The sequence below is a fragment of the Cyanistes caeruleus genome, chromosome 13 (genome assembly GCF_971803275.1).
Source record: "Cyanistes caeruleus chromosome 13, bCyaCae1.hap1.1, whole genome shotgun sequence".
Lineage (NCBI taxonomy): Eukaryota > Metazoa > Chordata > Aves > Passeriformes > Paridae > Cyanistes > Cyanistes caeruleus.
In genome coordinates this window covers 12,072,423-12,100,394 of record NC_141713.1, presented here as the reverse complement: position 1 = coordinate 12,100,394, position 27,972 = coordinate 12,072,423, and the positions used below count along the sequence as shown (strand labels likewise).

At 42.7% G+C, this 27,972-nt stretch overlaps 1 protein-coding gene across 5 annotated transcripts in view; it reads left to right on the top strand.

Moving 5' to 3' along the window:
* The window catches only part of MYO5A (myosin VA), a 96,209-nt gene that overhangs the window by 37,725 nt on the left and 30,512 nt on the right, over nt 1-27,972 (top strand). For all 5 annotated transcript variants that reach the window (XM_086849867.1, XM_086849865.1, XM_086849869.1 and 2 more), the window contains exons 5-20: nt 3,533-3,689; nt 7,638-7,781; nt 8,558-8,639; nt 10,105-10,212; nt 10,677-10,783; nt 13,111-13,376; nt 13,926-14,007; nt 16,379-16,519; nt 17,268-17,393; nt 19,383-19,466; nt 22,880-23,041; nt 23,565-23,662; nt 24,300-24,386; nt 24,476-24,584; nt 25,361-25,572; nt 26,439-26,595. In XM_086849867.1, coding sequence (XP_086705993.1) covers nt 3,533-3,689; nt 7,638-7,781; nt 8,558-8,639; nt 10,105-10,212; nt 10,677-10,783; nt 13,111-13,376; nt 13,926-14,007; nt 16,379-16,519; nt 17,268-17,393; nt 19,383-19,466; nt 22,880-23,041; nt 23,565-23,662; nt 24,300-24,386; nt 24,476-24,584; nt 25,361-25,572; nt 26,439-26,595 — 2,122 coding nt within the window. The remainder of the gene's footprint in view (nt 1-3,532; nt 3,690-7,637; nt 7,782-8,557; nt 8,640-10,104; nt 10,213-10,676; nt 10,784-13,110; nt 13,377-13,925; nt 14,008-16,378; nt 16,520-17,267; nt 17,394-19,382; nt 19,467-22,879; nt 23,042-23,564; nt 23,663-24,299; nt 24,387-24,475; nt 24,585-25,360; nt 25,573-26,438; nt 26,596-27,972) is intronic.

Genomic DNA, 27,972 nt, shown 5'->3' with positions numbered 1-27,972 from the left:
ATAATATGCTAGAGGATGGCCACTGCAGTGTGTTAAAACAAAACAATGGATTAATGTACTGGTGAGGACAAGAGCGGCCCTGAGCGTGGATGGAGCTCTGGCAAGAGGGCCCTGCTGCAGGCAGTGAGGGAGCCCTTTGTTTGTCATCGTGGCTGGGGCTGCTGCAGACACAGAAAGTCACTGCAGAAGGGACAGCAGCGATGCTTTCAGCTCACACAGAGCCAACCCTCCCTTCTCCAGGCCAATGTATGCAATGCATATGTGTGTATGTACTTACACAGGAATATAATAATGGATCCCTTATTCCTGAGCACATGAGTGTGTGCTAAGGAGAAGAGTAGTCTTCATATCCTACGACATGGGGGAAAGAAACTCTGGCTAATTAGCGACAGTATTCTTAAGGAAAAATTATTTTACACTCATTTTTTTATTATTGTCGTTGCAAAAGTGGAACTCCTGAAAAGAGACTAAGGTCTGCAAAACCAGTAGTAGTAGTGTATTTTTCATGCTCCCACATGTGTCCTTCAGGAATGTGACAGTTAGAATGAGACACCTTTATTTCCATGTCCTTTCTTGGCAAAAGTGCTTGTTTTTTATTGACAGTTTTGTCAGAAGTCTGTTTTGTCAGAAGTCTGAGTGAGTCTTGTGTTCCTTGGTTTTCTGAAACCTTTTTGTACTTTGGGAACTAAAAAGTCTTAACCATCAGAGGATCCACTTCATAGACTTGATCTTCCTCAGTCTTCGTGTATTTAATGATATTTAATACATGAAACAGCTGGTGATCTGCAAATGAAGAGCTTGTTATGTTGTTGCCTATCTCCTGTATTAGGCAGTCCCTGAAATAAGACCAGAAGTTTCATATTTTAGAATGGCATGGGATTTTCTTTTTTCTATTTGAAAGAGCACAGGAAGAAAAATGAGAGAATGGTGCCAATCCTATGAAGAAATGGTTGGTTTTGATTCACTGCAGGAGCTGTCTGTGGGAGAGGAAAATTGTTTGTTACCGCTTGTCCCATTTAGCCGTGGATTTTAGGCATTTACTTGGATTTCTCCTGCATCCTGCTGCTGCTCTGTTTGAGCAGGAGGATCCATAACTCCTGCAGCTTCTTGAGCCACAGGCTCTCTCCCACACACCTCTGTCTACCACGAGTGAACTCTGTGAGGGGGAATGGGGAAGAATCAGTAGTGTTTCTTCTTCATTTTCCAGCTGGAAATCTTCAAAGTTACTGCAAGCTGTCCCAGGCACACAGACCTCCCTCAAGGTCCTGCAGAGAGGCCGGATGGCCACTGGTACATGAGGCCTCATCCAAGGGAGGGATGAGGCTTGTGGCCAGGGTTGGCATCTCTGACACTTGGGTTTGTGACCTGGGCTGCACATCGTGGGTTATCAGCTGAACAGTTCTGCTGTCCCACAGCTCTCCCACTGAGCCTGACAGCTTGGCGTGTTTGAGTGTGAGAACTGTGCTCTAGTCATTCGCACCTATTGCATGTGTTACATGCAAGTTGAGAACATAAAATTAGGTTGCTTTGATCTTCTTAACACTTTGCTATTAAATTTAAAGCAGCACTCAGCCATTCCAAGTAAATCCTTTTTACCAAAATGTGGAAAATCTGCCTCAACTGGTACCTTAATTTGGTAGACAAATACTGCCTTGGTTGTCCCAGGGATGAGTGACTGAACTCCTTCAGCCTGTGGCTTTGAGAGCAGCACAAAGTGGATGCTGGAGCTGTGCTCTTATCTGAGGGCTTGACATTGTTTTTGAAGATAGGAAGTACCTTGAGAATTGCAGCAGGGCCTGTGATTAGTTGTTACCCAGAGCCTGTGCCCACAGGTGATTAACTGGGCCTAACTCCTCAGTTATTGTGGGGTCTTGTCCAGTTTATAGGGCCCTCATATCTGGTGGGACTTGAATTGGCTTGAGTTGACAGAATTGGTCAGTTGACGTGGATGGAGCCCTCCCTCAGAGAGAACAGGCTGTCAGTAGTTCCATCAAAGACTACAGGAAACCAGTGGAAGACCAAATGGATTTGATGAGAATGGTGTTTTAACTCCAGGGTGGGAGATAGAGATGGTCACCATTCTTCTGGCAGGTGGGAAGGCCTGGCCAGGTACCTGAGGTATCTGAGGTACCTCTGTGGTTATCACAAGCATTGACATCATCCTGGGAGAGAGAGAGGGAGGAGGAGGAGGAGCTCTTGCCTCTGGGGCCGTGGTGCATTAGAGGCCATGCTGAGGGACATGCACACAATCCTGTTTCCATGTGGGATTGGTAGTATGTTGGGATGCCAATGGGCTCATAAGCATGACACATAACACCAATTTGAGACAAAATCACCAATTTTTGACTGAGGTGGGCAGGCCAAACACAGAAAAGGAACGCATGTAATTTATACGTGTTTGATAAATAGCTTCATTATTTCATCAGCAGGGCTTTTTTTATCATCGCAGAAGCAGAATCCAGATCTTCTGCCAGGCCTTTAGGCTACAGAAACCATAGGTAGTTTTTCCATGCATATGTCTTTGATTTCCCTGCGCAGCATTTCCTGATGCCATTGGCAGGCCCTGCAGACTGTCACTGTGCTGCCTGAACATGGAGGTGCCTGAAGTGTCATTCACAGCCTGATCTGTACCTTGCCTGTGCTCTCTGTGTTCCACCCCCAGCCCTGTAAAGCTTTGGGGGAAAGTTTTATTCTCCTTTTGCCTCCTTTCATGTTAGTGTGTAAAAGAGAGTTAAGCTTACCTAACTCATAGGAATACTTAAAAATACCTTTTATTTTAACTTAATTTGCTTTGAAAATGTAAAATCTTTATAAAGCACATATGGTCTTTATTTTAAAAGTTTTGCACTCTATTAATGTTAATTTCTGTGTTATTTTGTAGTGTGTTGTTTACTCATATAATTTGGTTTATGCTCAGAGTTCTTTTTGAGTTGAGATAAAACTGTTTTAGGAGCAAATGGAAATTATTCTTTTTTACAAGAGAAGAATTTTTTTCACAACAAAAGAACTGTCTTCACTCCAGAGCTGCTATCTGTGTCCTGAAGAGCCATGCTTGAATTTTTCAGATTCAGAACAATTTTGGGATAAGCTGGTGATTAGAGCAGAGGGACCAAGGTTTCTGTGGCTGACTCAGCTGTTGATTTCTCCCTCTGTAAGATGGCATTCATGATCTTTACTAATGACCACTGATAACTTAGTGGAGCACTGTATCACAGACTCTGTATAGATGTAGCTGCAGAAGCATGTAGTGAATAGCAGTAACAGATCCTTTGCCATAGCCAGGTTCTCTAGAGCAGCTCTGTTGGCTGGCTGGGCTGTCACAGCTCATCCTGTCCATCCTGGAGGAGCAGTCAGGCAGGCAGTCCAGCCAGCCTGTCAGGAGCTCGGGAACTAACTGCCTTGTGTCTGCCACCTGCACTTACCTTATGCTGTACTGCTAACATTTATGGTGGATGGCTTGTTGCCAAGCTGTGGACAGTAAATAAGTGTCCTTGAGAGGACAGCTGGGAATTCACATGTGTTTGTGTTTCAGAGATGAGCGAAATCAGTCAATCATTGTCAGTGGGGAATCTGGAGCTGGGAAGACTGTCTCTGCCAAGTATGCCATGAGGTACTTTGCCACGGTCAGTGGATCTGCCAGTGAAGCCAATGTTGAGGAGAAGGTCTTGGCCTCCAACCCCATCATGGAGGTAAGAGAGCTACTGCACCAAACCCCATCTTCAGCTGCAGTTATTACTGGGACAAACATAAGCATTCAACAGAGAGAGCAATCCATACTTCTTAAGAACATTTATAAATATGCAGTAAAGTTTTGTGTTTAACACATCTACAAGGAGTTGCTTTAGGCATCATTTTTGTAACATATATGAAAGACTGAGGGAAGATGGGAGATAATGTTTCAATATTGTTAATGTATTTCACATAAAGTTATTTTTATGTGAATACTGCTCTAAGTTTCTGGTAGTTCCCAGGCTGCTGGCCAAATGCAGTCAGACAAGACTGGTTTTGTGTGTGTATCCAAAGAGGATAAAACTGTTGGTCTTACCCACCAAATATGTACAATGCACAATGGGGGTCAGTAGGTTGTGTGCTCTGAAAGGAAGTAAAGCAAATGTTAAATTTTAGGACATAATATTAGAAAAGAGAGACTGAGAAAACAGTTACGTGAGATGCACACAGTTTCCATCAGAGGAAAAAACCATAATTTTGCTATAATTATCTCAGACTCATGTTTTGGTTCTGGAAATTGTTGTACCCAACTGTAGTCAAGTCCAAAAGCCATTAGCTTTGGAGGGCAGGTGTTGGCAATAGACTTTGAGAGGGACATGTACAATTCCTCCTGCTTCAGGGTCTCTGTTCTCTGGGAAGCTCAGGAGACACTAATTCTGATGTCACAGCCAAGCAGAAAAGATTTCCTAGACGTGTCTGAATTGTTTCTCATGTCTTTGCCTACATATGTTGATTCAAGTTGTGGCTGAAGTTAAGGAACTATGTGAAGAAATAATTCATCAGAGAGAATGTCTTGGAGGAATTTCTGGAGAGAAGTAACTATCTGTAGGCACACACATACTCATGCCTATGAACAGCCTAGGAAAATGCTTTTAGGAGCACTGATGCCTTGGTAGATGGTGGGCATCTCTCTGCAGTAGTGTGAAAGATCATGAGTAAACAGAATGCATGCAGTGAAATGTGAAATGCTGCCATGGTTCTTTTTCCTCAGGTGTTTAAAAAAATTAACTGTGTTTTATTCCTCCTTTCCTCCCGGCATGAAGAGTTCTTGATACTCAAAACTATAGCTGCCCCATCCCAGTTGTGTGTGTCTGTCACAAGGTAATTGTGCCTGGTTTGTGGTGCTGTGTGGTGTTTGGAAATTTCTGCTGTGGGATAAAACAAGCTGTGCTGTGCTGTGCAGTGACCCGTGCAATGTCCAGCCACGGGAGGAAGCCAAGGAGCTGAGCCTTGCCTGGAGCTGCAGCTGTCCCAGGGGCTGTGCCCTGTGCCCTGGGAGCAGTGGTGGCTGTGCAGGTGTGAGCTGAGCCCAGAGAACACCTTGTGCTGCCCCGGTGCTTGCAGGAGGTGCCAGACGCCGGCCGGGGGCCATGCTGGCATCCCGTGTGGGGCTGGTGGGGGCTGAGCCCCCTCCTGCCCTGCCCTGTCCTGCTGCCAGGTGTCCTCTCCATCAGGCTGCCAGTGGGAGCTCAGGTGAGCAGCTCTGCAGGACAGGGCTGTGCTGTGTGTTTGCTGGGTGACAGACAAACTCTGCACCCCTCGTTCTGTTCAGTCCCGAGGCCTAAAGTGAACATCCTGCTCTCAGCCCTTGGGCCCCATCTCCCAGGCAATGGCCATCAGCTCACCACTAATTATCTGAATTCATTTCCAAAAGCAAGGAAGTTTGAATTGAGGACTTAGAGAGCTTCACATCTATACCTTTTTTTCATTCACTAAAAATCAGTGATGGTGCTTTATTTTTGTTTTCTGTAGGGATAACAATTTTGTGAACATGAGTGTATCTACATATATATTTCAGTTGCTTTAAAAATTATTGTAACTGGATGGAAGTTGTCTTTTTAACTTCCAACACTTGAACTTTAAATTAGAGTGAGTGCTGTAAAATTTGATGTTGAGACAGACTCTTATGATAGCATAATTAATGTTTTGAATTCTTCAGTTGATAAATCAGTAGAAACACAAATTAACCCATATATTTTAGGAAGAAAATAAGTACTTCATTTCAGAAACTGGAAACTGCTCATTTGCTAAGCTGGGTGTAAAATCTTATGAGCGGAAGCTCATTTTATTTTTAAATTTCTATTTGGACAACTTAAACAGTATTTTATTTACTATCACATTATCTTAGCCTACTAAATACTCAGTAATGCCAGGAGGTAACTGTACATTTCTAGCAACTATTTAAATGACTACTTTTGTAGTCAATAACTATTTACAGTTTTCCTATTGCAAATGTAGAAATCAATAAGTCTTAAAACACATCTTTGTATGTCATTTCCTGCCCCTCATTCTTTGTTACCCTCTTTAGCTATGTAAATAGTACAGCTTTGTATTCAGGCAAGCAATCTGATAATCCTAAAGACTTTCTGTTTTTATTGTATCAGTAATACCTTTCAAAGGAATAATTGCTTTCTGAAATATTGTAGTATTATGTTGCTACCACCAAAAAAGTATATCACAGTAGCAATAATCTTCTTTCAAAAAACCACAAGAGTACAATTAGAGCATATTCAGTTTGAATGATTTTGATGTTTCTTAGAACTGCAGAGATGCAGTTTGTTCCTAGATCCTTTCCAGCAGCTGTCCATGTGATGCCCAGTTTGACATCTGCTCTGTTGGGTGTGCGTGCTGCTGCTGCTCTCATGGGGTTTCTGACAGTCTAATCCCACTTTCCAGGCTGTACCAGCTGGCACTGACCCATTCCCTGGCCTTCTGCTTCCAGATTTTGGATACTCAGCAGTGCTGCTTGCTCTGATTTGTTTTTCTCAACTTTCTCAGAGTTCCAGTGGATGGCTGTGTGGACTGGGAAAGTTGGACACTTTCCCAGTGGTGCACTTAGGGCTTAGTAACACACACACAGTGCCATGTGATGAGAGGCTGCATCTCAGCTCTTCCAAATGCCATTCCTCTTGATACAGAGATACCTTTGGGACTTTTTTTAGAAGGTGAATTGCTGTAAGATGACTAAAACATGGTCTGATTGAGAAGAGAAAATGCTTTTCTTTGAAGTTCAGTGTGTTGGGATTTGCATGCCTTGAATGCTGCTGTATCCAGCTGGTACCTGTTGTGGGGTGAACCCTAAAGCTGATGAGGTAAGGCAGAATTGCACCATGGAGGATCCACAGGCATTATTTGCCCTGGGCATCCCAGGATATGTACTGGGATATGTAGGATATGTAGAGGAAGTGCACAACTTATTGTTTGTTGTGTGTGAATCTGTCCTGAATTAATCTGAGAAAGTTCAGCACGATGCAGGGCAGCACCAGGGGCTCTCTCTGGGTCAATAACCAGGCTGCTGTGGAAGGGGCTCGGTTTCAGGCTGATGACACAAGTCTGTGCACGTTAATTTTTAGATTCTGCTTAGGCACACGGTAAATATTTCTAAATTTCATGTTTGCAGAAATAGTTTGGAAATGTGTTGATTACAGAGTAATAGTAATGATAAACTGTTCTCCAGGCAGAACAGAGTGGGCTGTGGGTTTATAATAGGTAGACTTTCAAAAGTTGCAAGTGCTATACATGTATGTGTACACCTACACATATAAATATATCCAGGTAAAATAATTCTTACAGTTTTACTAAGTCATTGAAAGAAATCTGTGTGTGAGCTTTCTGTTAGACTCTTTATTTTCTTTTGGAAGACTTCAATGAACAATAAAGGATTTTTCCTGTGAAATTAGACTATGTGGAAGTGAAAAATTGCTAGGAATATCAGCTCCCAGTCTTACATTAATGAAATTTTATTGTAACTTGTTGCCCAGGCTGAGACCATTCTTCATTAAATTTTAAATTATTTTTAAACCAGGACACGATTAATGTTGTTAAGTGTTTATGAGCTGTGTAGATGATTAAATAGATGTGATAATTTCTACAAGCTGTTTAACCTTTACAATATTCCCTTTTTTCAGTCTATTGGAAATGCCAAAACTACCAGGAACGACAACAGCAGTCGCTTTGGGAAATACATTGAAATTGGTTTTGATAAGAGGTATCGAATCATTGGTGCTAACATGAGAACTTACCTCTTGGAAAAATCAAGAGTGGTGTTTCAGGTAATATGGGTGTAATCTCTTCATTCTGTTATGTCATACTTCAACCAATCCACTGTCCCACATGTCCTCACCATCTTTACCTACCTTTTAGTCTAGAGCTCAGTAAAAATGGACTTGTCCTTGACTGGCTGCCTAAGGATACAAAAATAATAATTATGGTTTGTACCATGTGGGGATGTTATATGAAGAGCTGTTGTGTATTTTAAAAGTAAGAGACAGTTATAGCACATGGTTTAGCTGGAATAGAGTATTTTTCATTTCTTTTGGGTTTGAAGGTATGGAATTTAGAGTGCTTAAGTTCAGAATTACAGTGTTGGTCATGAGTCATCACCTTCTGAGCTCTGTTTGGCCTTCATTTTAAAATTCAAGCTTTGCCTTGGCAAGGAATATACTCTCTTTACCAGCTTACTGTAAATGCTGAGGCAAATAGTGTTAGTTATTTTTGGAAAACGAAAAACTTCTGAATATGATCATTTCACTCACCTACAGAATGCTGATCTATAACTAACAGTAATCTACAGTTCTGAAAAGTGAAATCATACTTTTTTTTTTTTTTTTTAAATGAAAATGTCTGCATGCTTCCTGCTGTTGAAAATTGATTAAATTAACCAAGAAGGAAGAGAGAGATGCTGATTTATCTTCCTTTTTTCCATGTGGCTTCTGTGCTCTTAATGTATTGCTAGAGAAAGCATTATACATTGTAATTCCTTTCTGCTCGTCGTTGTTTCTGCCACTTGTTAAGTGGTGAAAAATAACAAATTCCTTTTTTTTTAAAGGCAGAAGAAGAGAGAAATTACCACATCTTTTACCAGCTTTGTGCCTCTGCAGCACTGCCCGAGTTTAAAACTCTGCGATTAGGTATGACATTCACATTTGTGGTGTTGTGTGATTGTAGGGACAAAGCAGCATCTCTGAGCTTTTTGAGCCAAAGACACAAATGAAGAATCGCTGGCATTTAAATTCTAAACTTTTAAACCTTCAAGTACTAAAATGTATTGAAATAACTAAAATGATAGACCTTGGACTTTGCGGTTTTCTGATAAAACAAAAGTAACAGATTTGTTTATTCAGCAGCCTCTAATACACTGCAGTTGCAATCAGTAGGATTTGCTGTGTCCTGGAGGGTGAAATTATTTTCTCTAAGTTCTTTAAAACCTTTTTTCTGTTGTTCCAGCCACTAGAGAATTTTACCCTTTCTTGTATAAGCACCTGAAAAGCTTATTTTCCATCTGCATACTTTTACTTGGGCTGTTAGCAACAATTACTTTATAATCTCTGCTAACCTGGTGATTAAAAAGCAGATGAGGGAATTTTTTCTTTTATCAAATTCAAATGTTGATAGAGGAAAGGTTTCTCATTTGACAGGAGTTGGTGCTTTGTAAAAGAAAAGCATGATGATGACCTCAAGTAGACAACCATGTCATCATTTTAAAAATTCAGTATAAATTGCAGTGCTTCCTGTATATTTTTAAAAGTTGGTTTCACAGTAGGAAAAGTGCACAGCCTGTGCTGGATTCTGAAATACTCTTCTGGTTTTAGAGTGTTTCTCTGCTCATCTGCACCACCCTGGCACATTTAGGATTCACATCTGCTAACACAGGAAAGAAAGGAACTGATGTAATTATAACTGAAGAAGCCATTTAGCAGACTTCTCTTTCAGCATTCTTGGAACCTTAGCTGAGCAGAAGAAAAGGAGTCTGTTAGTGCAGCTGGAAGCATGGCCAGTGAAACCATAGGAATTTACACAGGAGAGCTGCTGGTCTCCCAGTGGAGCCCAGTGCTGTCCCCAGAGCAGTGTGAAGCTATCTCTTCTCCAACCTTGACTTCTCAGCCTGAGTGGATGACAGAGACTCATAAGGCTGAAACAGACCATAGATTAGAAAAGAGAAGAAAATGGGAAAAATATAATATCCTGGTGTAGTAATAGCATAGTAATATTTGTCACATAATTCCAAAGTGCTGCTGCTCTCAACTCTGTGGCTACTGCGTAGGTGGTTGGCTCAGGATTGGAGAGTAACTACTTCCTAAGTGATTATTCCACAGTTGTGGAAGTCTCAACCAAAAATAGAGAATATGCTTGAGGACCTCCTGTGGGAACCAGTAGATTAAAGGATACTTACTTGCACAGTTAAATCTTGAAAAAAAAATGCTCTTTAGAATAAGTGTGTCTTATGAACCAGAAGGAGAAAATATACATGTCAGATCATGGATTCTGCCAAGAGCAACTTAATCATGACACAGCTTTACACTTAACAATGACACAGATGTGCTGTGAATTTCTGCATCAATATGTGTAAAATATATATATTTTTTATTATTACAGGGAATGCAAATTACTTTCACTATACGAAGCAAGGTGGAAGCCCTGTGATTGATGGTGTTGATGATGCCAAGGAAATGGCGAACACCAGGCAGGCCTGCACTTTGCTAGGTAATTGCTAAATCACAGTCATATCCTAAATCTAATATACCAGTAAGTGTTTTCTATATTATTTGTGTATGTTTTTTTCATACTCTGTTGTGTTTAAAACCAGGAGAGTTTGATAAACTTTGGGACTGAGATACTTGTATTGCGTGAAGAAGGTATTTAAGTTGTAGTAGAATTACAAATCTAAGAGGAGTGTACATTGTGTGAACATAAATGGTGGATTCCCTTGGTGTAACATATACAGTGCTGGAGGTCACTGACAAAGCACTTTGAAACAGCAAATTAAATGATTCATTTTAATGGATTTCTTTTTCATCTGGTTGTAAAACGTTTTTGATAGAAGTGAGGCAATTAGTACTGTCAAATGTCAAAGTCACACACAGCAGTCACTGGTTTTCTCTCCTTAATAATTTTTTTTGTCAACTGCAGCTCTCTCCATTCAAAACATTTTATTCATCCTTTTGCAGGGATTAGTGATTCGTACCAGATGGGAATTTTTAGAATCCTTGCTGGCATCCTTCATTTGGGCAACGTGGAGTTTGCATCTCGGGATTCTGACAGCTGCACTGTTCCTGTGAGTAGCAGATGAGCTGAAGGACATGGTTTGCACTCTGACAGGTCTGCCTTCTGCTTGTTTGCAGGGACCTCTTCTGAAAAAGAGTAAAATGGAAATGGGTTTATTTCTAATTTGCTAACATTTTCACAGATTTTTGCTGATAGATTCAACTCTTCACAATTTAGAGGCTTTAGACAGTACTCTCTGTAGTATAACATTGGTACACAATAATAGCTGTAATTGATCTGTCCTAGAAAAGTCTAGTAGGCAGGCTAGCTTTGAAGTCCTGAGCAAGTGTCTAGATCTTTATATTCCTACCTGAATATCTTCCCTGCACACAGAAAATGCTTTGCCAGATGGCTTTCTTTTTATAAGAAATGCCAGAATGCCCTAAATAATTGCAAAATAAATGCTTTTCAAAGTCCTCTGGGATGTCTAGCCATGAGCATAGGATATACAGATATGATTTGTGTGACTCACCCAAGTGTCATGGTTTTATCAGTTCTCTTTTGCCGTGGAGATCAGCAACAAGGACTGCATAGCCTGATCACCTCCTCACTGGTGAGGGCCCAGGCTTCTTACCCATATTTTGGAGATGAGAAACAAAACAGTTCAGGCTGGTCTCTTCTATGGATTCAGAGTGATCAGGTTCTCCTTCTTCCTCCCTTTGAATAACTGCTGCTGGCCTGCACAGCCTTCAGCTTTCTCTCTCTTGCAAGAGTAGCAACACCTTCAGAGTTTTTTTTTCTTGTGTCACTGTCAGTCCCCTTCTGAAGAATCTGCAGGGGCAGTTTCTGGAGCTGAGACAGCAGGGCTCATGGGGCTCCCCACTTCATGGAGCCAGAGGTGATTGGTGTTCCTGCCCTGACACCACCTGCCTGTGGGGTCTGATAGCTGCTTTGAAACAGCAATAGTCTGGCTCCTTGGTGTCTTATGAAGGCTTTCACTATAAAGAAAGCTCATTTAATGGTAACAGGTAGAAAGCTGATGAGCCCCAGGACATGAGGAGTTTGCCTGTGTTGTGATGAGTATCTCCAGTGCAGGAGTCCCACTGGCTGAGCTGGGAAAAAGCTGCAGGTTCCTGTGCAACCCTGGCCTGGCCTGATAACACCTGGTGAATGTCTGCTCCTGTGCTGTTCTCTGGCAGTAGCCATGTCACCACAGAGCTCTGTGCCACGCAGACTGCTGTGCTGGGAGGCACTGCTCTGATGGAACACTGGTGCTGCAGGCTGCTCAGCAAAGGGTTCCTATGCTGCTGTGGCAGTGAATCAGTTTGTTTGATGTCAGCTTGAGCAACCCTAATGTGACACTCTTTTGTGCAGGGCTCATAATTATTATTACTTTATTATTGTCTTCCAAGTCAACAAAACACGCTCAGTTAATTGGATTTTGGAGGTGTAGCTGCATGGGGCCTGTATGCTGTAAGAACTAGAAAAAGCCCCAGAGAAGTCACAAGGATGTGGAAATATTTAAAGCTGGTATACCCTGAAGCCATAGGACATGTGGTAGCAGTCCTCTGCCATCTGTTCTTGTCAAGACAGTGCTTGTCAGTGTGCTGCTGAGCCACCAGGTGCAATGGGAGCATGATGAGGAAGTAGTGTTAGGGGAGCTCCTGAGAAAGAAAGACCTGTCTGTCCTCTTTGATTTCTAGCTAACAGTTTGCATGTTAGTCACAAAGTGTAATATCTTACTGAGTGGTGAATGCACTGCACCGATCTTTATGCAGAAATCTTATATCCCCATCTCAATATACAAGCCTTGCTGGCTGATTTTACCCAGTTACACAAAGATCAGTTTTTTCTCTTGTACAGTTTAATTTGAGAGCTAGAGAACATCATTAATGTGCTGCAATCTCTTAGTGTTTGTCTCCATAATTCACTGAGAAAATACTTTAAGTATTGAGACCAGACCCCACGTGTTCTTGGCTTGGGCCTCACTGCCCATTACTCCCTGCCATGGCTGTACATGAGCAGTCAAGAGCCTCACTCAGGAGCTGCCATCCATTTGGCCTGACACAGCTGTAAGAATTCAAAATACCCAGTCCATCCCAGTGAAGCCAGATGATTCATTTTTCAGAAGGTTGCAGGTTCCCTGTGTGAAGCATTTTAGTGAACATGGGTATAGTAAAACAAATGGCTTTGAGGAAGCTTTTTCACTAACTCACTTCAGCAATGTGAATGTGCTAAGTGGGTAGGGAACTTGCTAGGTTTTGAAGGAGGAAGAGCTGAGGAAGCTGCTCTTGCTGCTTATTGTAGGATCACTGCAGGCAGGCAGTTCTGTTTGCATGATTGTATGTTTGCTATCACTAATACTGCTTCAGTATCTAATGAGCCTGTTTTTATTAGCCCAAGCATGAGCCCCTCACCATCTTCTGTGACCTCATGGGTGTGGAGTACGAGGAGATGGCCCACTGGCTTTGCCATAGGAAGCTCGCCACTGCCACTGAAACCTACATCAAGCCAATTTCCAAACTTCATGCCATCAATGCCAGAGATGCACTTGCCAAACATATCTATGCTAATCTCTTTAACTGGATTGTAGATCATGTGAACAAAGCCCTTCACGCTACTGTAAAACAGCATTCTTTCATCGGGGTATTGGACATCTATGGGTGAGTTTTTGTCAGAGATGTGACATTTACGTAATTACCTGGCTGCAAAGCATCGTTGTCTTTGTCATCTGGCACTGCATGGGTTACACAAAGGAACCCCAAACCTTAGCAGCTGCTTATTCCAGCTGAAGGAAGTAGGTGTTCAGTTTTGACACGCTAAGATCTTTGTCATGACTTTGACATTTATAGTGGGAATTCAGATTTTTGCTGTTGGTAGTTCATTTATCTGTTGCCTTTTGGAAAGTTACAAGGGAATTTTCATGTCATGTTCCTTCAAGATGGCACTTACGGAGAGGACAGAGATAACTAATGTGCTCTCCAGGAACATCAGTCCATTCCCTGAGTTCCTCATCCTTGCCTAGAGAGGGAGCATCACTAAACTGCCTACATAGTGCAACTTGCCATTTCCCTTGTGTTTTCTTGCTTAACCTGTGTTATTTGTGCCTGAAATAATTAAATTAATTTAACTGGAGGGAGGGAATTTAAAATTACGGGGTAATTTTTTTTTTTTTCAATACACTAGTAATTTTGAGTATATGCATATTTTAGATTTGAAACATTCGAAATCAACAGCTTTGAACAGTTCTGTATCAACTATGCCAATGAAAAACTGCAGCAGCAGTTCAATATGGTAAGTAGGAAATGACTGGCATTTCCTTTTCCCTTTCCCCTCATCCAAGTCCATTCTGCTAATTGGGTCCCCAGTGGTTAGGATGAATTCCGTCAGTCTATTAAGCAGCTGTCCTGGCCGTGGGCTTTGAGGGGTGGGGAAAGATCGACTATCTCCTAGAAATAGATTTTATGACTAACTGCTGCTCTGGGACTATTTGAAATTCTGATCAAGTAACAATTATAAGGCAGAAGCAGTGCTTGGCAATTAAGAGGCTGAGATTGCCTGTCACTGAGAGCCCTGTGTGGAAGAAGTCGGAGTGAGCAGTGTCTCTGTAACCTCGGGGAGCCCCTGGATGGGCAGAGGAGCGCACGGCCCCGCCGCTGGAGGTTTGCCACCCGCGCTTCCTCCCCGCTGGTATTTTTTGAGGCTTTTCAGCTGCATCCTGAAGTTGATGAACGACGTGTGGCAGAAGGCAGCTCTTCTCCCTCCTCCGGAGAGATCACGATTCTCTCCTCAGCCTTGGTGACGTCTGCAATTACATATCTTACCTGCATAATGACGAGGCGAGTTATTTCTGCCAGGTCTGTTGCTAGGCTCTGCTGCAGCACCAGGATCGCTCTGGACTGCCGTGATCCTACCTGTGTGGCAGCGTGTGCTCACAGGACCGGTTCCCCTGTGCCAGGGTTCATCCTGCTGTGCCAGGGAGTAAGCAGGGTGCTGGGGCAGAGGCTGGGCTTTCCAGCCCTGGCGTGCCCGCTCCGTGTGGGTAGGGCCATGGCTGGCTTCAGCTCCGTGAGTGGGATGTTGTAACTGCCAGGCACAGGGCATCTTGGAGCTTTCCCAGCTGTACAGTAAAATCTAGTTGCTGTAAGAGCTGTAATGGTTCTGTTCTTCAGTAAAGATAACTGTTGCCTTCCCTCTCGTGCCATTGCTGTAAGCACCTGCCTCATGAAGGAGGGGGTGACAGGGCTCTTGTGTTGGTGTCCTGCCAAGCTGCCAAACCCCGTGCTGGTGAACACAGACCTGTTGGGTGCTGTGGAGGCACACGGGGTGGAGGTTGCTTTGAATTAAAGCCTTGTGGTTGGTGGCAGCCAGCAAACCTTCGTGTGCTGCCTGGAGCGGCCTGAGCCTGGCTGAGGAGAGGCTGCTTGGGAACTGCCCGACCACCCTGCCCTGCCTGGTGCCCACCACACACAGGGAAAATCAGGTCTGAAGGCATTTTTCACCTCCTAATGGCTGGTTCCTTCACAGTGAAAAAACGGGTTTCTGTTTTCTCTCAGATCTTGGTTTGGATATGACTCGCCAGTAGAACGCTGCCAGGGCTTTCCTGCCAGGTGCAGGGTGGGAATGGCTCCCACGGGCGCGGCTCTGGGGAGGATGGCGTTAAGCTAATGAAATAAAGGGATAAACAGCTTTGTCAGGGTAGTTTTCTGTGGCCTGGTAGATGTGTGAGGTGTCTGGGCTGTGCACTGAGCTTGAGGCAGCTGGGGCTGGCACCCCAGTTCAGGTGTTGGGGCACCCCCAGACATTGCCGTGCTGGTGGTGGGGCACTCCCAGCACACATCCACCTGCCACAGTAGCAGTAAGTGTGCAGAAAAATGTAAGTGGGGGATGAAACATCATCAAAAATAACTGGAGTCAGCAGTCTTTTGGGTTTTTCAAGGTGCTTGTTCTATTAAGACCACAGTTTGCCTGTTTAATACCTTATTCTGTGTTTTCCTTAAGTTTTAATACATCTCTTACACACGTTTCATTAAAGTTGTGCAGGTTGTTTGTGATAATATTTTGGAATAAATATGCAACTGGTCTTCATACCAGATAAATCTGTCACAGAATTTTCCTTAAAGGATTTCTAGTGCTAATGTTCCTTCAACTTCTGCTGAAGAGTAAATTTTAATGCAGTGCGTCATGTTAGAAAAAAAATCAGCAGCCATTTAAGAGGAAATAGAGCTCTGCTCTTTTACAAGGAAACACAAAGGTATTTATAGTGAAACTTGGCTTGAAATAGAGCAGTGTTCATAATTTCCAAATCATAAAAGCATGGCACATCCTACTTTATAGGTTGCTGTTCCTGCACTTGAAGGTTTTTAGGTTTTTTGGGGTTTTGTGTTGTTTTTTTATGAGAGAAAAGAGCTTACAGTAATTGTTGGCTAATATAATAAAAAGGATATTTGCGGAGAATATGGAGTGCTTTAATTTAGGCTGTTGTTTTTAGGCCAGGAAAAAAGGTTAATTTATTTTTCATACACTTGTTAAAGAGTTTATTCTGTTGAACCTAGTGTATCACTTGACAGCCTGGATTAATATGCCAAGATGAATTCAGTTGAGAGTTCAGTGTATTTATTCTGCATTTCATTTCACAGAAAACTGTTTTCCTTTTGCCCTGCAGCATGTCTTTAAGCTGGAACAAGAAGAATATATGAAGGAACAAATACCATGGACCTTGATTGATTTCTACGACAATCAGCCTTGTATCAACCTCATAGAGGCCAAAATGGGAGTTCTGGATCTGTTGGATGAGGAGTGCAAGGTGTGTGTTCAAGGACTTTCACAGAGAAAGAGGCTATCAGCTGTCCTGTTTCTGGGCCTCACAGGGAAAAGTCATCTGCAGACAGTTGTCATTTTGACACTCTGCTGGTGCAAGAGTTTGGAAAGCATACAAACAGAATCCGCAATTACAGGAGGAGAAAAAATGGTTTTAGTAATGAACCCCTCCTCTTCCCCTCCTTCATGTATCTGTAGCTGTTCCTGGGTCTCTGATCAACTTTGTTTGGACAGTTTTCTCTTCCCTGAGGATAAGTGCAGTCCTCGGTCCCGTCAGATTTCCCCAAATTGCTCTTGCTTGGTGTTTCACCCTTTGTCTTTTATCTTGGTTTATTTTATCCCAAGCCATGTACCCCTGGGGATGGTTCAGTGTCTGCCTCAGTGGAAACACAGCATGGGGTTTTTATTTATCACAAAGCATCACAAGAAATCTCTGATGGAGGTGGATGAGTTCTGGTGCTTTTGGGATCTCTGCCTTCAGGTGTGTGCCACTGGAGGCATTGTTGGTGTCAGATGTGTCCCAGCAGCTGTGCCTGCTGCCTGGGCCCAGTACCCAGTGTGGAACTGGCAAGCACACAGCTGGTTACCATGTCCTTGCTTCTGGCAGTGCTGGGAATCTGAGGAGCTGGAATGTGAAAGCAAATCATCAAGTCTTGTCCCCCATTTTCTGAGCTGCTTTTGCTACTGAAAAGTTCTCAAGACATTTTAAGTGTGTTCTGTATTCTTTTCTATAGATGCCAAAAGGCTCAGATGACTCTTGGGCCCAAAAACTATACAATACTCATTTGAATAAATGTGCTCTCTTTGAAAAACCACGTATGTCAAACAAGGCCTTTATCATCAAGCACTTTGCTGACAAGGTAAGGACTTTTCCTGTGGCACAGCTTTCCTGCTGGTGTGTGGGAGGGGATCCTGGGGCTGCTGCAGGAGAGCTGGGCAGTGGCATCCCTGGCTCTGCTCAGCTCTTACAAAAGCGTGCCTGCCTCAACACCTGATCAGGAGGAGGAGGTGAACTGGCAGCTGTGCAGAGCCAGGAACACAAATGAGCTCCTGACTCCACCACATGCTGTAACCACTGACCATCCTTTTTCCAAACATGGAAGCTGAGTGCATTTGCAGCTCTCAGCATTACTGTGTCAATTCCAGTTATGCAACAGAAATGTACAAAAAAGGAAATCCTGTACCCCCCTCCTTTTAGCTAAAGAGCAGCAACGAATTAAAGCCGTTTTTGCTGCCGTCTCAGTGTGCAAGGAGGAGAGAGGCTAACGCACCCTTTTCTATTGCTGGAGCAGTGTGTGCTGCTCCCACCCTCGCCTCAGCTGCTCAGGGAACAGCTATTTCTAGGAAGCTGGCTGAGGGGTGTCTCAGTGGGGTTCATGTCATGTTCAGCTCCCAGTGCTCGTCAAACTGAGTCACTCCTCAGGTTAAAACAAAAAATAATAATAATAATCCCATTTAATACAGTTGTCCTGTTATACAGAAAAGCTGCCTCAGAATATTGTCAGCTTTGTCAAAAGAGGTTTCAAGAAGCTCTCATTGTTACCAGTAGGTATGCACATGCTGACATGGGGGTTGGAGGCCTTTATCTGTCTCTGCTAGGTTTCTCCCAGGCTCCTGAATTTTTGTGTAGAAGGGTCCTATTCTTTTTGCATCTAGTGTTACCTTAATGAAAGCAGCAAGAACTGCTCTGTAGCTGTTTAGATTCACAAGTTCTGCTCTATTTTGTGGACGAGAGAACAAGAAGGAATTAATTAATATTTCATAATCTGTTCATTAGGTTAAACTTTGATATTGAAAGCAGGGCTTTCCTATGTTTAGTCTGTGAGCAGCAAGGGCCAAGGAAGGCAGAAAGTAGCTCCAAGCAGGTACTAGCAAAGCTCTGAGCTCTGCTGTGCTGTCTGTGCTAAGCATTTTATGTTTTCTGTGTGCTGACCTGAACAGACATCTGGGAGGAGGAATAAAGGCCCAGCTGTCGGGTCAGCGGTCTGTGCTGATGCTGTCCTCCTGGACAAGGCAGGGATGCTGCTGCCCTCTCCTGGCGTGGCCTCCTGCAGTAAGAGCGTGGATGGTGCCCCAGGTAGTGCTCAGAGTGGGCTTCCAGCTGTGCAGAAACCCTGGGGACATCCTCTGTCCTCTTTCCTCTAGGAATTCCTTGAAGTATTTTGCAGCTCAGGGTATAATGTCATTGTGCAAGCACTGATAAGTGGACTTTTGACAGTAATTTTGGTTTTCTTTCTGCCTTGAACTAGGACAGTGAAATAAGTGGTAGGTTTTTATTTGATACTGGCTGTTCTTTGGTCCAGGAGACACTGTATCCCTGTGACAGAGGGTTCTTACATATTGTCACAACATTCAGACATTTTATTGCTTCTGGTAAAATTAGTCCTTTGGAGCACAAATGAGGCATTTCCACAATAATCTGCAGGCAGATGTACTTACTGCCTCTCAGCTAATGAGGTGAGAGATACTTTGTCCTCAGTTGCATCTGGATTTCAGACAGCTCTGCAGCCCTGATGAGTTCAGTGGGGGAGATGCTCAGCACACACTTTGATTCTTCACCCTTACGGTAACCATTCAGTCATGATGCCTTACCACAAGCATCTCTCAACAGTGAAATATGTCTGCTATAATGCAATAGCAGTATTCCTCTCTCTGTTTTAATGTTCTGTGTTTTACTGGAAAGCTCTCTCTTTGAGGAAAATCTATATTTAACAAAGATGCACTTGGGAGCTCGTATCTTCAGTAAAAGAATTACATTTTAAATGTGAATGCTTTAGCTGGTGAATTCCATGCAAATTATTCTTATTTAATACTTGTAATACTTTCTCCTGTAAAATGATGACTTTCAGGTGGAATATCAATGTGAAGGCTTTTTGGAAAAGAATAAAGACACAGTTTATGAAGAGCAAATTAAGGTCCTAAAATCAAGTAAGGTTAGTATAAGGATTTTTTTCTTCTTCTTTTGCAGTTATGAGTCCTTGAATCCTGTGATCCTCAGGATCATAGAAAATGTCTTATAAACCTAGAAAATATTTCTCCCTTAGTATCAGATCAAATGAAATTGAACATAGTTTGTGTTTTACTTGGTTAATCTGCATGAATTTAGAAGGTCCTCTGTCTTTCTTTTTTCCATGTAAAATCAGTCTGTTCAGCCACTAATTTCACTGTCCATGGGTCATTGTCGTCATTTTGGGGGCTCTTTTTTTGGTTTGGGTTTTTGAGCGGGGGAAAGGGGATTTGGGGAGGGGGGGTTTCTTTTTCACAAAATTTTGCTATATTTTCTGTAGAGATGTCAGTGACTTCTGATATACTGTAGTGGTATAAGAAGGCTTAACAGTTAAGCCCTTAATTTTATAACCTGAAAACAGAAGCTCCTTGTTTATGGCATGGCAACTGAGCAGAAAATGTCTGAAGGAGAGACAAGTTTGGCTCCAGAAGTAAAATGAGAGAGGAATAAAGTATATGGACCCTAAGGACACAAACCATAATTTACAGTCTTGTCTCCTTGATATCTATGAAAGAAAGATAACATCTGAGTTGAAAAATACTGCATGAAGTAATATTATAGAGTAGGCCTTCAGTGGCATCATCTGTGTTTTGTAATGACAGAAATGCTGGTTGTGCTCTCAGAAATGTGAAGGCAATTAACTTGACATTGCACAGTGATGGCTGTTGGGAATTTGCTAGCTCTAATGGCCCAGGAAGCTGGGTATCAAGGACAGGCTATTTAAAATGATGTTATTCTATCAGGAAAACCAACGTTTTTCTCTTCTGTTTCTATTCTGAGCAGATAATATGAAGCTAAGTGATTAAAACATGTGGTATAATGAAACACCACAGCAGACTTTCCACTGGGGGAAGTGTTGAAGTGGTTTAAGTGAAGCAGGTTTCTGGGGGTGGAGGGGGAGGCAGGTGGCATCTCTGGGGAGCTGGCAGAGGCCAGCCAGCCACTCTGCAGGACAAAGGGACAGGGTGCTCCGTGGGATGTAGGCCAGTGACTGAGGGACAGACAGTGGGGACAGAGCTGCTGTGAGAGCCTGGCAGCAGCTTGGCCAGGCTCAGTGTTCAGTCTAAACACTAAAAAACAACCTTATGGTAAATTTCTCCAAAACCAGTGTAAAGAATGTTTTATTTTTGGTTTTCATTTCTGCCTCTTTGTTAGTAATTGTAGTAGAACTGCATTTCTGATTTTTATTTTATTTTGTTGGTGATGATGTTTTCTGGGTTTGCTGTGCACATCCAACAGAAGGTAATTCTAAGTTGAATGCATCATCTGTCATCCTGCCCATGCCCACTCTCACATACAGCTTGGATGCTTCTTTGCTCTCCAAAAAATGCATGGCACACAGTGCTCTTGGCAGGCGCTGTAGAGTTCAACTATTTATTCTGGCCTTCTCTGTAAATCCACCCACAGAACCTCTGTGAACTAGTTTAGTTTCCATGCATGTATCATGAAAGCAATACAATTCTGGGCTTTTATGCTTGCTACTTGATTGGTTGGCATGGTTGTTAAAATCTTCTGTTGTGGCTCTGTATTGAAAGAAATGATCTGTGAGATCGTTAGCAGCATGTGTGTTAAGTTGTGTGAAAAAATTACAGGAAAGAAGTGCTTGCTTGCTTGTTTACTATCACGTGAATTATTGACCCTTTGATCAGTGTTTTCCCTCTCTTTGAACACTCCTAGTGTTCTGCAAAACAAAGAAAATGGATAAGATACTAAAACCCGAAACCAAACAGTCCTACAGCGTGGATCATTGTAGCACTGCTCCACTTATTGCTGACCTGTACTGGAAAGGCCAGACATTGTTCCTTTCTTCTGCTTGGAGTAACTGGGCCAGTGGCTATGAAAACAGTGCCTTTGATATGCACTTGCCCATTTTTACAGGCAGATTTTCCCAGGGCTGGAAAAAGTGAGTGACACTTAGGTATGGACAGCTTAGAAGAACTCATCCATCTGCAATCAAGACAATGGGGACCCTGTTCCTACCCCTGCCTCTGGTGTGTGGGAGCATCAGGAGCTTTAGAAAAATCATATTGCATTTAAGTAAGTTTCTGTACAGGCTGGAAACACCTGGCTCTGTAGCTCAGCTGCCTGTGCACACCAACTCACTGCATCGCAGGCAGCTGACATGGAGGTAGTAGCTCAATCATCCTCAACTCTGTGCTGAGTCAGAAGAGTAAATCACCCTCAGGAAATGTCATTCTTCCACCAGCTACCAAGGTAGACTCAGGTGAGATAAAGCCAAGCTGTGATACTCCTTTTTAAGTTCAAGAATTTAGGATACCTTTTCAGCATCCTTAGTCATTCTGTTATGCCTGGAGTGCTATGCTGAATGCTGCTGGGCAATATTTGATGCCTTCTCCCAGCTCATCTGGCATAACCACAGGGCCCAGGTGCTATTTGGTTGTGCAGAATGTTCCATTGGTTATCACTTCTGCTCACCAAGTTTCATAAGAGAAAACCAATTTTTAAATTTTTTAGACTGTACTTGGCCCAAGCAGTCTCTAGTACTGAAAAATGAATACTCCTATCTCTTGGGAAAAAATGCACAGATGCTAGATATAAAATTCATGGACAGGTAGAGGAGTTCAGATTCTCTTAGAATGGTTATGAAGTACTGTGGTGGTCAGTAGAAAGACCTGGTGCTGTTTTTTTTAGTTATAAGTTACTTCAGACCAGCTGTTACGTATTAGTGTATTTTGTAGCCATTAGAGAACGGGAACCAGAAGTCCTGTGTGGTATTTTGGAAGAACGTTTCAGGCTTTTCCTCCACTCCCACTGGCAGGGAGCATATCTGTCAGATAAATTTGGCTAGTGGGGTTTTTTTCAGTTGATGGTTCCTCTTTTAAGCTGATTATTTCAATTTGGAGTGATAAAGCAGGAATCATCTTTGCTTGCCTGCTGCTTTATTCAGTGTCCCAGATACCTCTCAACCACAAAGGAGACAGATGCACCATTGGAATATGAGAGGACCCTGTTGTTTCCTTCTTAGATCAAAGCAGCCATTTATAATTGCAGCCAGTACTTATGAAACTGCTGTTGGTATCTAACAGTTTCACATGGAAGCTGTTGTTGGCTATATGAAAAAAAACCTCAAATCAGAATTTTTTCTTCAGGAGGAGACTCACTGGTCAAACCCACAGAAGTTCTGGTATTGAATCATGGCCCATTCACTATACCACTTAGCCTGTCTGCTTTTTTGCTTTTTTGCATTTGTCCCCTGTGAAGTTCAACAAAAATGCAGTTCTTACAAAAACTGAGCCTAGAATTTAACCTTAAACGTCAACACGTGCGATCACTTACTGATTTCTTACCCTCTGTGTATTTTTTATGCTGTTATACCAGTTTAAGCTGCTACCAGAGTTATTCCAGGATGAGGAGAAGGTCCTCAGTCCTACATCAGCAACCCCTTCAGGGCGTGTGCCTCTGTCTCGAATGCCTATCAAACCTGCCAAGGCCAGGCCAGGTCAGGCCAGCAAGGAGCATAAGAAAACTGTGGGACATCAGGTGAGTTTGAAAATGCAGCTCTACTAAATAACTCTCCCTTTACCTCCTGTCTCATAGGTCTCAAGGTGTGCTGGTGCCTCACAGCATCCCTTGTGATTTTGAGAGTGGTGCAGCTTATTGCAGCTTTCAGTTTGGCTCAAGTAGTCCCTAATTACTGATGCACTGTGGGGAACAATTGGAGGCAGCCCAATTTTTATTATGGTGGCAAACCCCAAACTGATGCTTTTCAAAACAAATTTAACATGGATGCTGAGAAGTTTTGAAAATCTTAAACTGGATGTTTTGGCTCATGTGCCACTTTGTCTGCTTCAAATCAAAGTGGGGTTCAATCTTAAAATCCCGATAAATCCCCATTAAACTTGGTTCCAGTTATTATTGGGCCAAACACAAAATAACCACATATCTTTGCTGTAATTAAATTAAAAGTGTACAAACCAGGTCTGCTTTCTGAGATTATCTCAAAGATGACTGGGCTTATTGAGGCTATTCCCTGACATTATTTTTCATTCTGTTTTCCAAAAAGTTTCGAAACTCTCTTCATCTGCTGATGGAAACCCTGAACGCTACAACTCCACACTACGTGCGCTGTATTAAGCCAAATGACTTCAAGTTTCCATTCACGTAAGATGCCAGCTGCTGTGTGCTTTGGGTAGCCCTTGTTGGGAGGGGATTGCTCAAGGCCACTGAGGATCAGGGCTCTGCTGAACCTTGCTCACTCAGGAGTGAAGTGCTGTGTCTCCTTTCTCTGGTTAGGGATTCACCGTGTGTGTGTACGTGTATTACAGCAGGAAATGTTTGGGGGTGAATAAAGGGAGAATCCTGATGCCATTTTTTTGTTTATGATATGTGAGAAAAAAACTTCAAACATTTTCATTGCTAGCAATTTTAAATGTAACTGGCAGTTTACACTCCTTGAGCTCATTTGACATTTGCTGGAATTTGCTTTTTCAGATTCCAAAGCCTTTTTCATTACATTTTTTTTTTTTAACATATGTGAACTTGCTTAGAGTTTTTCTCAAAGCCCAGGCACACAAAAGCTCCTGTAGCTCTTGTGCTGGCCAGCAGGAAATGCCAATGGGCTCGGAGAACTCTCCAGCCAGGCTGTCCTTTGTTACCCCTGAGTTTCAGGAGCACCTTGCCCACCACCCATCACATCCACCCTGCTCCCACTGTGTCACTTCTCTCCTGGGTGTGCACACAACCAGGACCCCCAGATAATGCAGACCTACTCCCACAGCCACTTTTTGTTCCTACCTAGGTTTGATGAAAAGCGGGCAGTGCAGCAGCTGAGAGCTTGTGGTGTCCTGGAGACCATCCGAATCAGTGCTGCTGGCTTCCCCTCCAGGTGTGTTTGCTCTCTTTGGATTGCTTCCAGCTGCAGTTCTTGTTAAGGTGATGTTCATTGTTGGGACTGACACTCTGCTTCTGGGCCAGGTGGACGTACCAAGAGTTCTTCAGCCGTTACCGGGTTCTGATGAAGCAGAGAGATGTCCTTGGTGACCGAAAGCAGACGTGTAAAAATGTCCTGGAGAAGCTGATTCAGGTACTGGACTTAGTGCTGAGAGCATTTGGGATCCACAGGAATAAGGACAGTGTCACTTACTCCCTCATAGCCACACTATTTTAGTAGTTCTGCAAAATACTAAACCACAGATGTATCCTGTAGCTCTTTGACTGCTGTTCCTTTCAACTAAGAATCAAACAGCCAACAAAATTAATTTTTTTTTCAGTGTGCCTTTGTATATTCTCAGTTTTTCCCTCAAAGGAGTACTACAGCCGGTAGACATAATGTATTACTCTCTTTCTGGTTTAGTTCTGAAATTTCAGATGTGTTTGAGCAGCAGCAGTATGCTTTGTTCTGCCCTAGTCCTGATACAATAATGATGTGTACATGTCTGAAGCCCCAGCTGCTTTGTTTGCACTGTGTAATGTGCTTGAAGATGGACCGTTCAGAGGGGTCAGCTACAATTTAAGCAGAAAATTGTACATGTGCACTGCCTGTATTGCTTTCATCCTCTGGGCCCCTTTGTCACCTCCTGTAGCCTTCCATGTTATTATCTTTGTGGCATTCTCATCTAAGCAAAAATCTCACATTGCTCCTTTGGGCCATGCTTGTGGCCTTATTATATTAATTTTTTAACAGAATCATACAGACAAAATACCCTTCTCCACTACTTAATTTAAGTCTCAGATTACCCAAAATATTACACAGATAATTTTGCCTCTTTACTAATTGTACTTTCATTTAGCCCTTCATGCCTTTTTTAATGCATTAACACTTAATGCTGTAACTTACCCTCTTTTTACCTTTGAAAATAGGACAAGGATAAGTACCAGTTTGGTAAGACAAAAATATTTTTCCGGGCTGGTCAAGTAGCCTACCTAGAAAAAATAAGGGCAGATAAGTTGAGAGCTGCCTGTATCCGCATCCAAAAGACGATCCGAGGCTGGCTGATGAGGAAGAAGTACATACGTATGAGGAAGGCTGCCATCACCATCCAGAGACATGTCAGAGGGTACCAGGCACGATGGTAAGCACTGCTCAGGGCAAATCCCACACCAGCCTCAGTCCAGAGCCCTGTAAGTAGGGCGTTGAAATGTGATACATTTGTTCTCACCCTCCTATACTGCCTGAGAAGAAATGATTTTCCAGGGAAATTAAGGAAATTTAATATAATGAGTGTGTCTGTCCTGCCTGGTTTTGACCTTTGTGAGATGCCAGTAGCACCCTGGGCTCTGTGATGCAGAAAACAAGTAGTACTAAGGAGATACGTTGCAGGTGAGGTAAAGCAGGACTGTCTGAGTCCTTATTGCCCAGTTTCCATGTGCCCTCCCACCTGGGTCTGTCCTGCTGGAGAAGCCATTCCTCTTCAAGGGTGCAGCTGTAAAGGGACATTCATCAGTCAGTGGTTTGTTGGGATTGCCTTCTGAGGGATGGCCAGGGGCCAGAGAGAAGGGCAGGAATACAGGTGGTATTGTTCAAAGACAAGGTGGTGGTGAAGGCTGTAATAACCAGCCTCCAGAAAGAGGCATATGTCAAGATGCTTTGTAGTTGTATTACTGCAACAGCCAAGAACAAGCAAACATTTTCTGCTAGTGGAGGTTAGGAGAGTAGATCTGGAAGATGACAGTGGAAACAGCTTTGAAGTTGGAGAAGAGGTGATGAGAAATTAAGCTGAGTGTACCTTGTCAGTTGTTTAGTAGAGTTCCTAGGGGAAGAGAAAACATTTCCCTGTAAAGTTTTGCAAGGTTTCTGTTTGTCATTCTGTTGTATTGCCACACAGCAGAATGTGTCACTGACAGCATGAAGAAGAAACTAAAGATACAGATATTAAAAAAAATACATTCAAGCATTCAATCACATAATTACAGGTATTGCTTGTAATCTTTTCCTTAGCTATGCCAAGTTCCTGCGGAGAACACGAGCTGCCATCACCATTCAGAAGTTCCAGCGCATGTACGTGGTGCGCAAGAGATACCAGTGCATGCGAGATGCTACTATTGCTCTTCAGGCCCTCCTAAGAGGTTACATGGTCAGAAACAGGTACCAGATGGTAAGCAATGATAATGTACTTTTTCACTCCGCATTTATTTCCATGCACTTTCAGGACAAAGCTTCTCTGTGGTGTCGTCTTGGGAACTGGAAATGTTTTGTGTGCCCGCTGTTAGGTGTGATGCACTAACAAAATACCAGAGCATGGACTGAGGGACAGCACCTGGAAATTAGATCTATCTAATACTGCCATCAGCTTGTCATTTTAGACATGTTCTCCTTGTCATCTGATACAGATGTACTTAGACTTTCAGTGCAGCCACTGGAGAATCCAACTGTGATTTACTGCAGTTCTCACTTTTTCACTTGTTACATAGAATGTCGAGGCACTTAAAATAAATACTGGAAATTCCGGGCTTCAATGTGCCTCCATGAGTCCAGATCAGAATTGGTTACATCAGTATACATTTGATGCTACTGGTCCTCTCCCATCCCTAGTTTCAGTGATTCAGAAATGGCTTATGGAATTATGTTAGCAAAGAAATTCCTACAAAAATTGGATATTGAAAGTTACCCATGGGTGGAGTGTTTCTGGTTTTTTTGATGTATGCTGGTTTTGGTGTGGGGGTAAATTGATATAACCCTGTCCTAAAGATATTGATGATATTTTCTAGATTATGCTTGATAATGAATTACTCAGTTGAGAAATTAGTATTTGGTTTTCAGTGGTTACAGGGCTGGAAACAGAATTATGAGTCAAACTGCAAAGTGATAGCATGTTTCATAGCACTTTTATCTATAAGAACTGTGTTAACCAGGCTCAAAAGTCAACAAATATTTCACTGAAAAAGCAGCTGAGGGAGTTGTGTTATTTTCACAAGTATGTAAATGTTAAGGGCATGCAGCCAAAAGTCATCTGATGCTTATGTGCCATATTGTTCTCTTTTAAAGTTGAAGTTTCTATAAATTTTTCATTTTTATTAAAGTTGCTACACAGTCACTTGTAGCATTCTAACATAAACTAACCAGAAAGTTGGATAAAAACCAAATGTTGATAAGAATTTCTTAATACTAAGACTCCTGTGCTTGACTTGGCTGTTCTTTTGTGTGGCTATCTACTTGCCTTTTTATTGGAATTCTTAGAATTCTTGTTATTACAACTGTATTTGTGATGTTAAACAAGATGTGTTTTTAACAGTGATCTGACAGATGTGACAAAGTCACAGCTGGGTCACAGCAGTAGGTGGCCTAAAATCTTCAGGAAAATGGGAGATACTTCTCTATGCCTTGTTAGTCCCATGAGTAATGCACATCCCATCTGTCTTGTAGCACAGTTTAATAAACCTGTTATTCCCTGCTAATAGAGATGGCAGGTTTCTGGAGAGTCCCTGGAAGGGGTGGTCAGACCTGCCTGTCAGGAGGATCCCCCTCGAGCTGT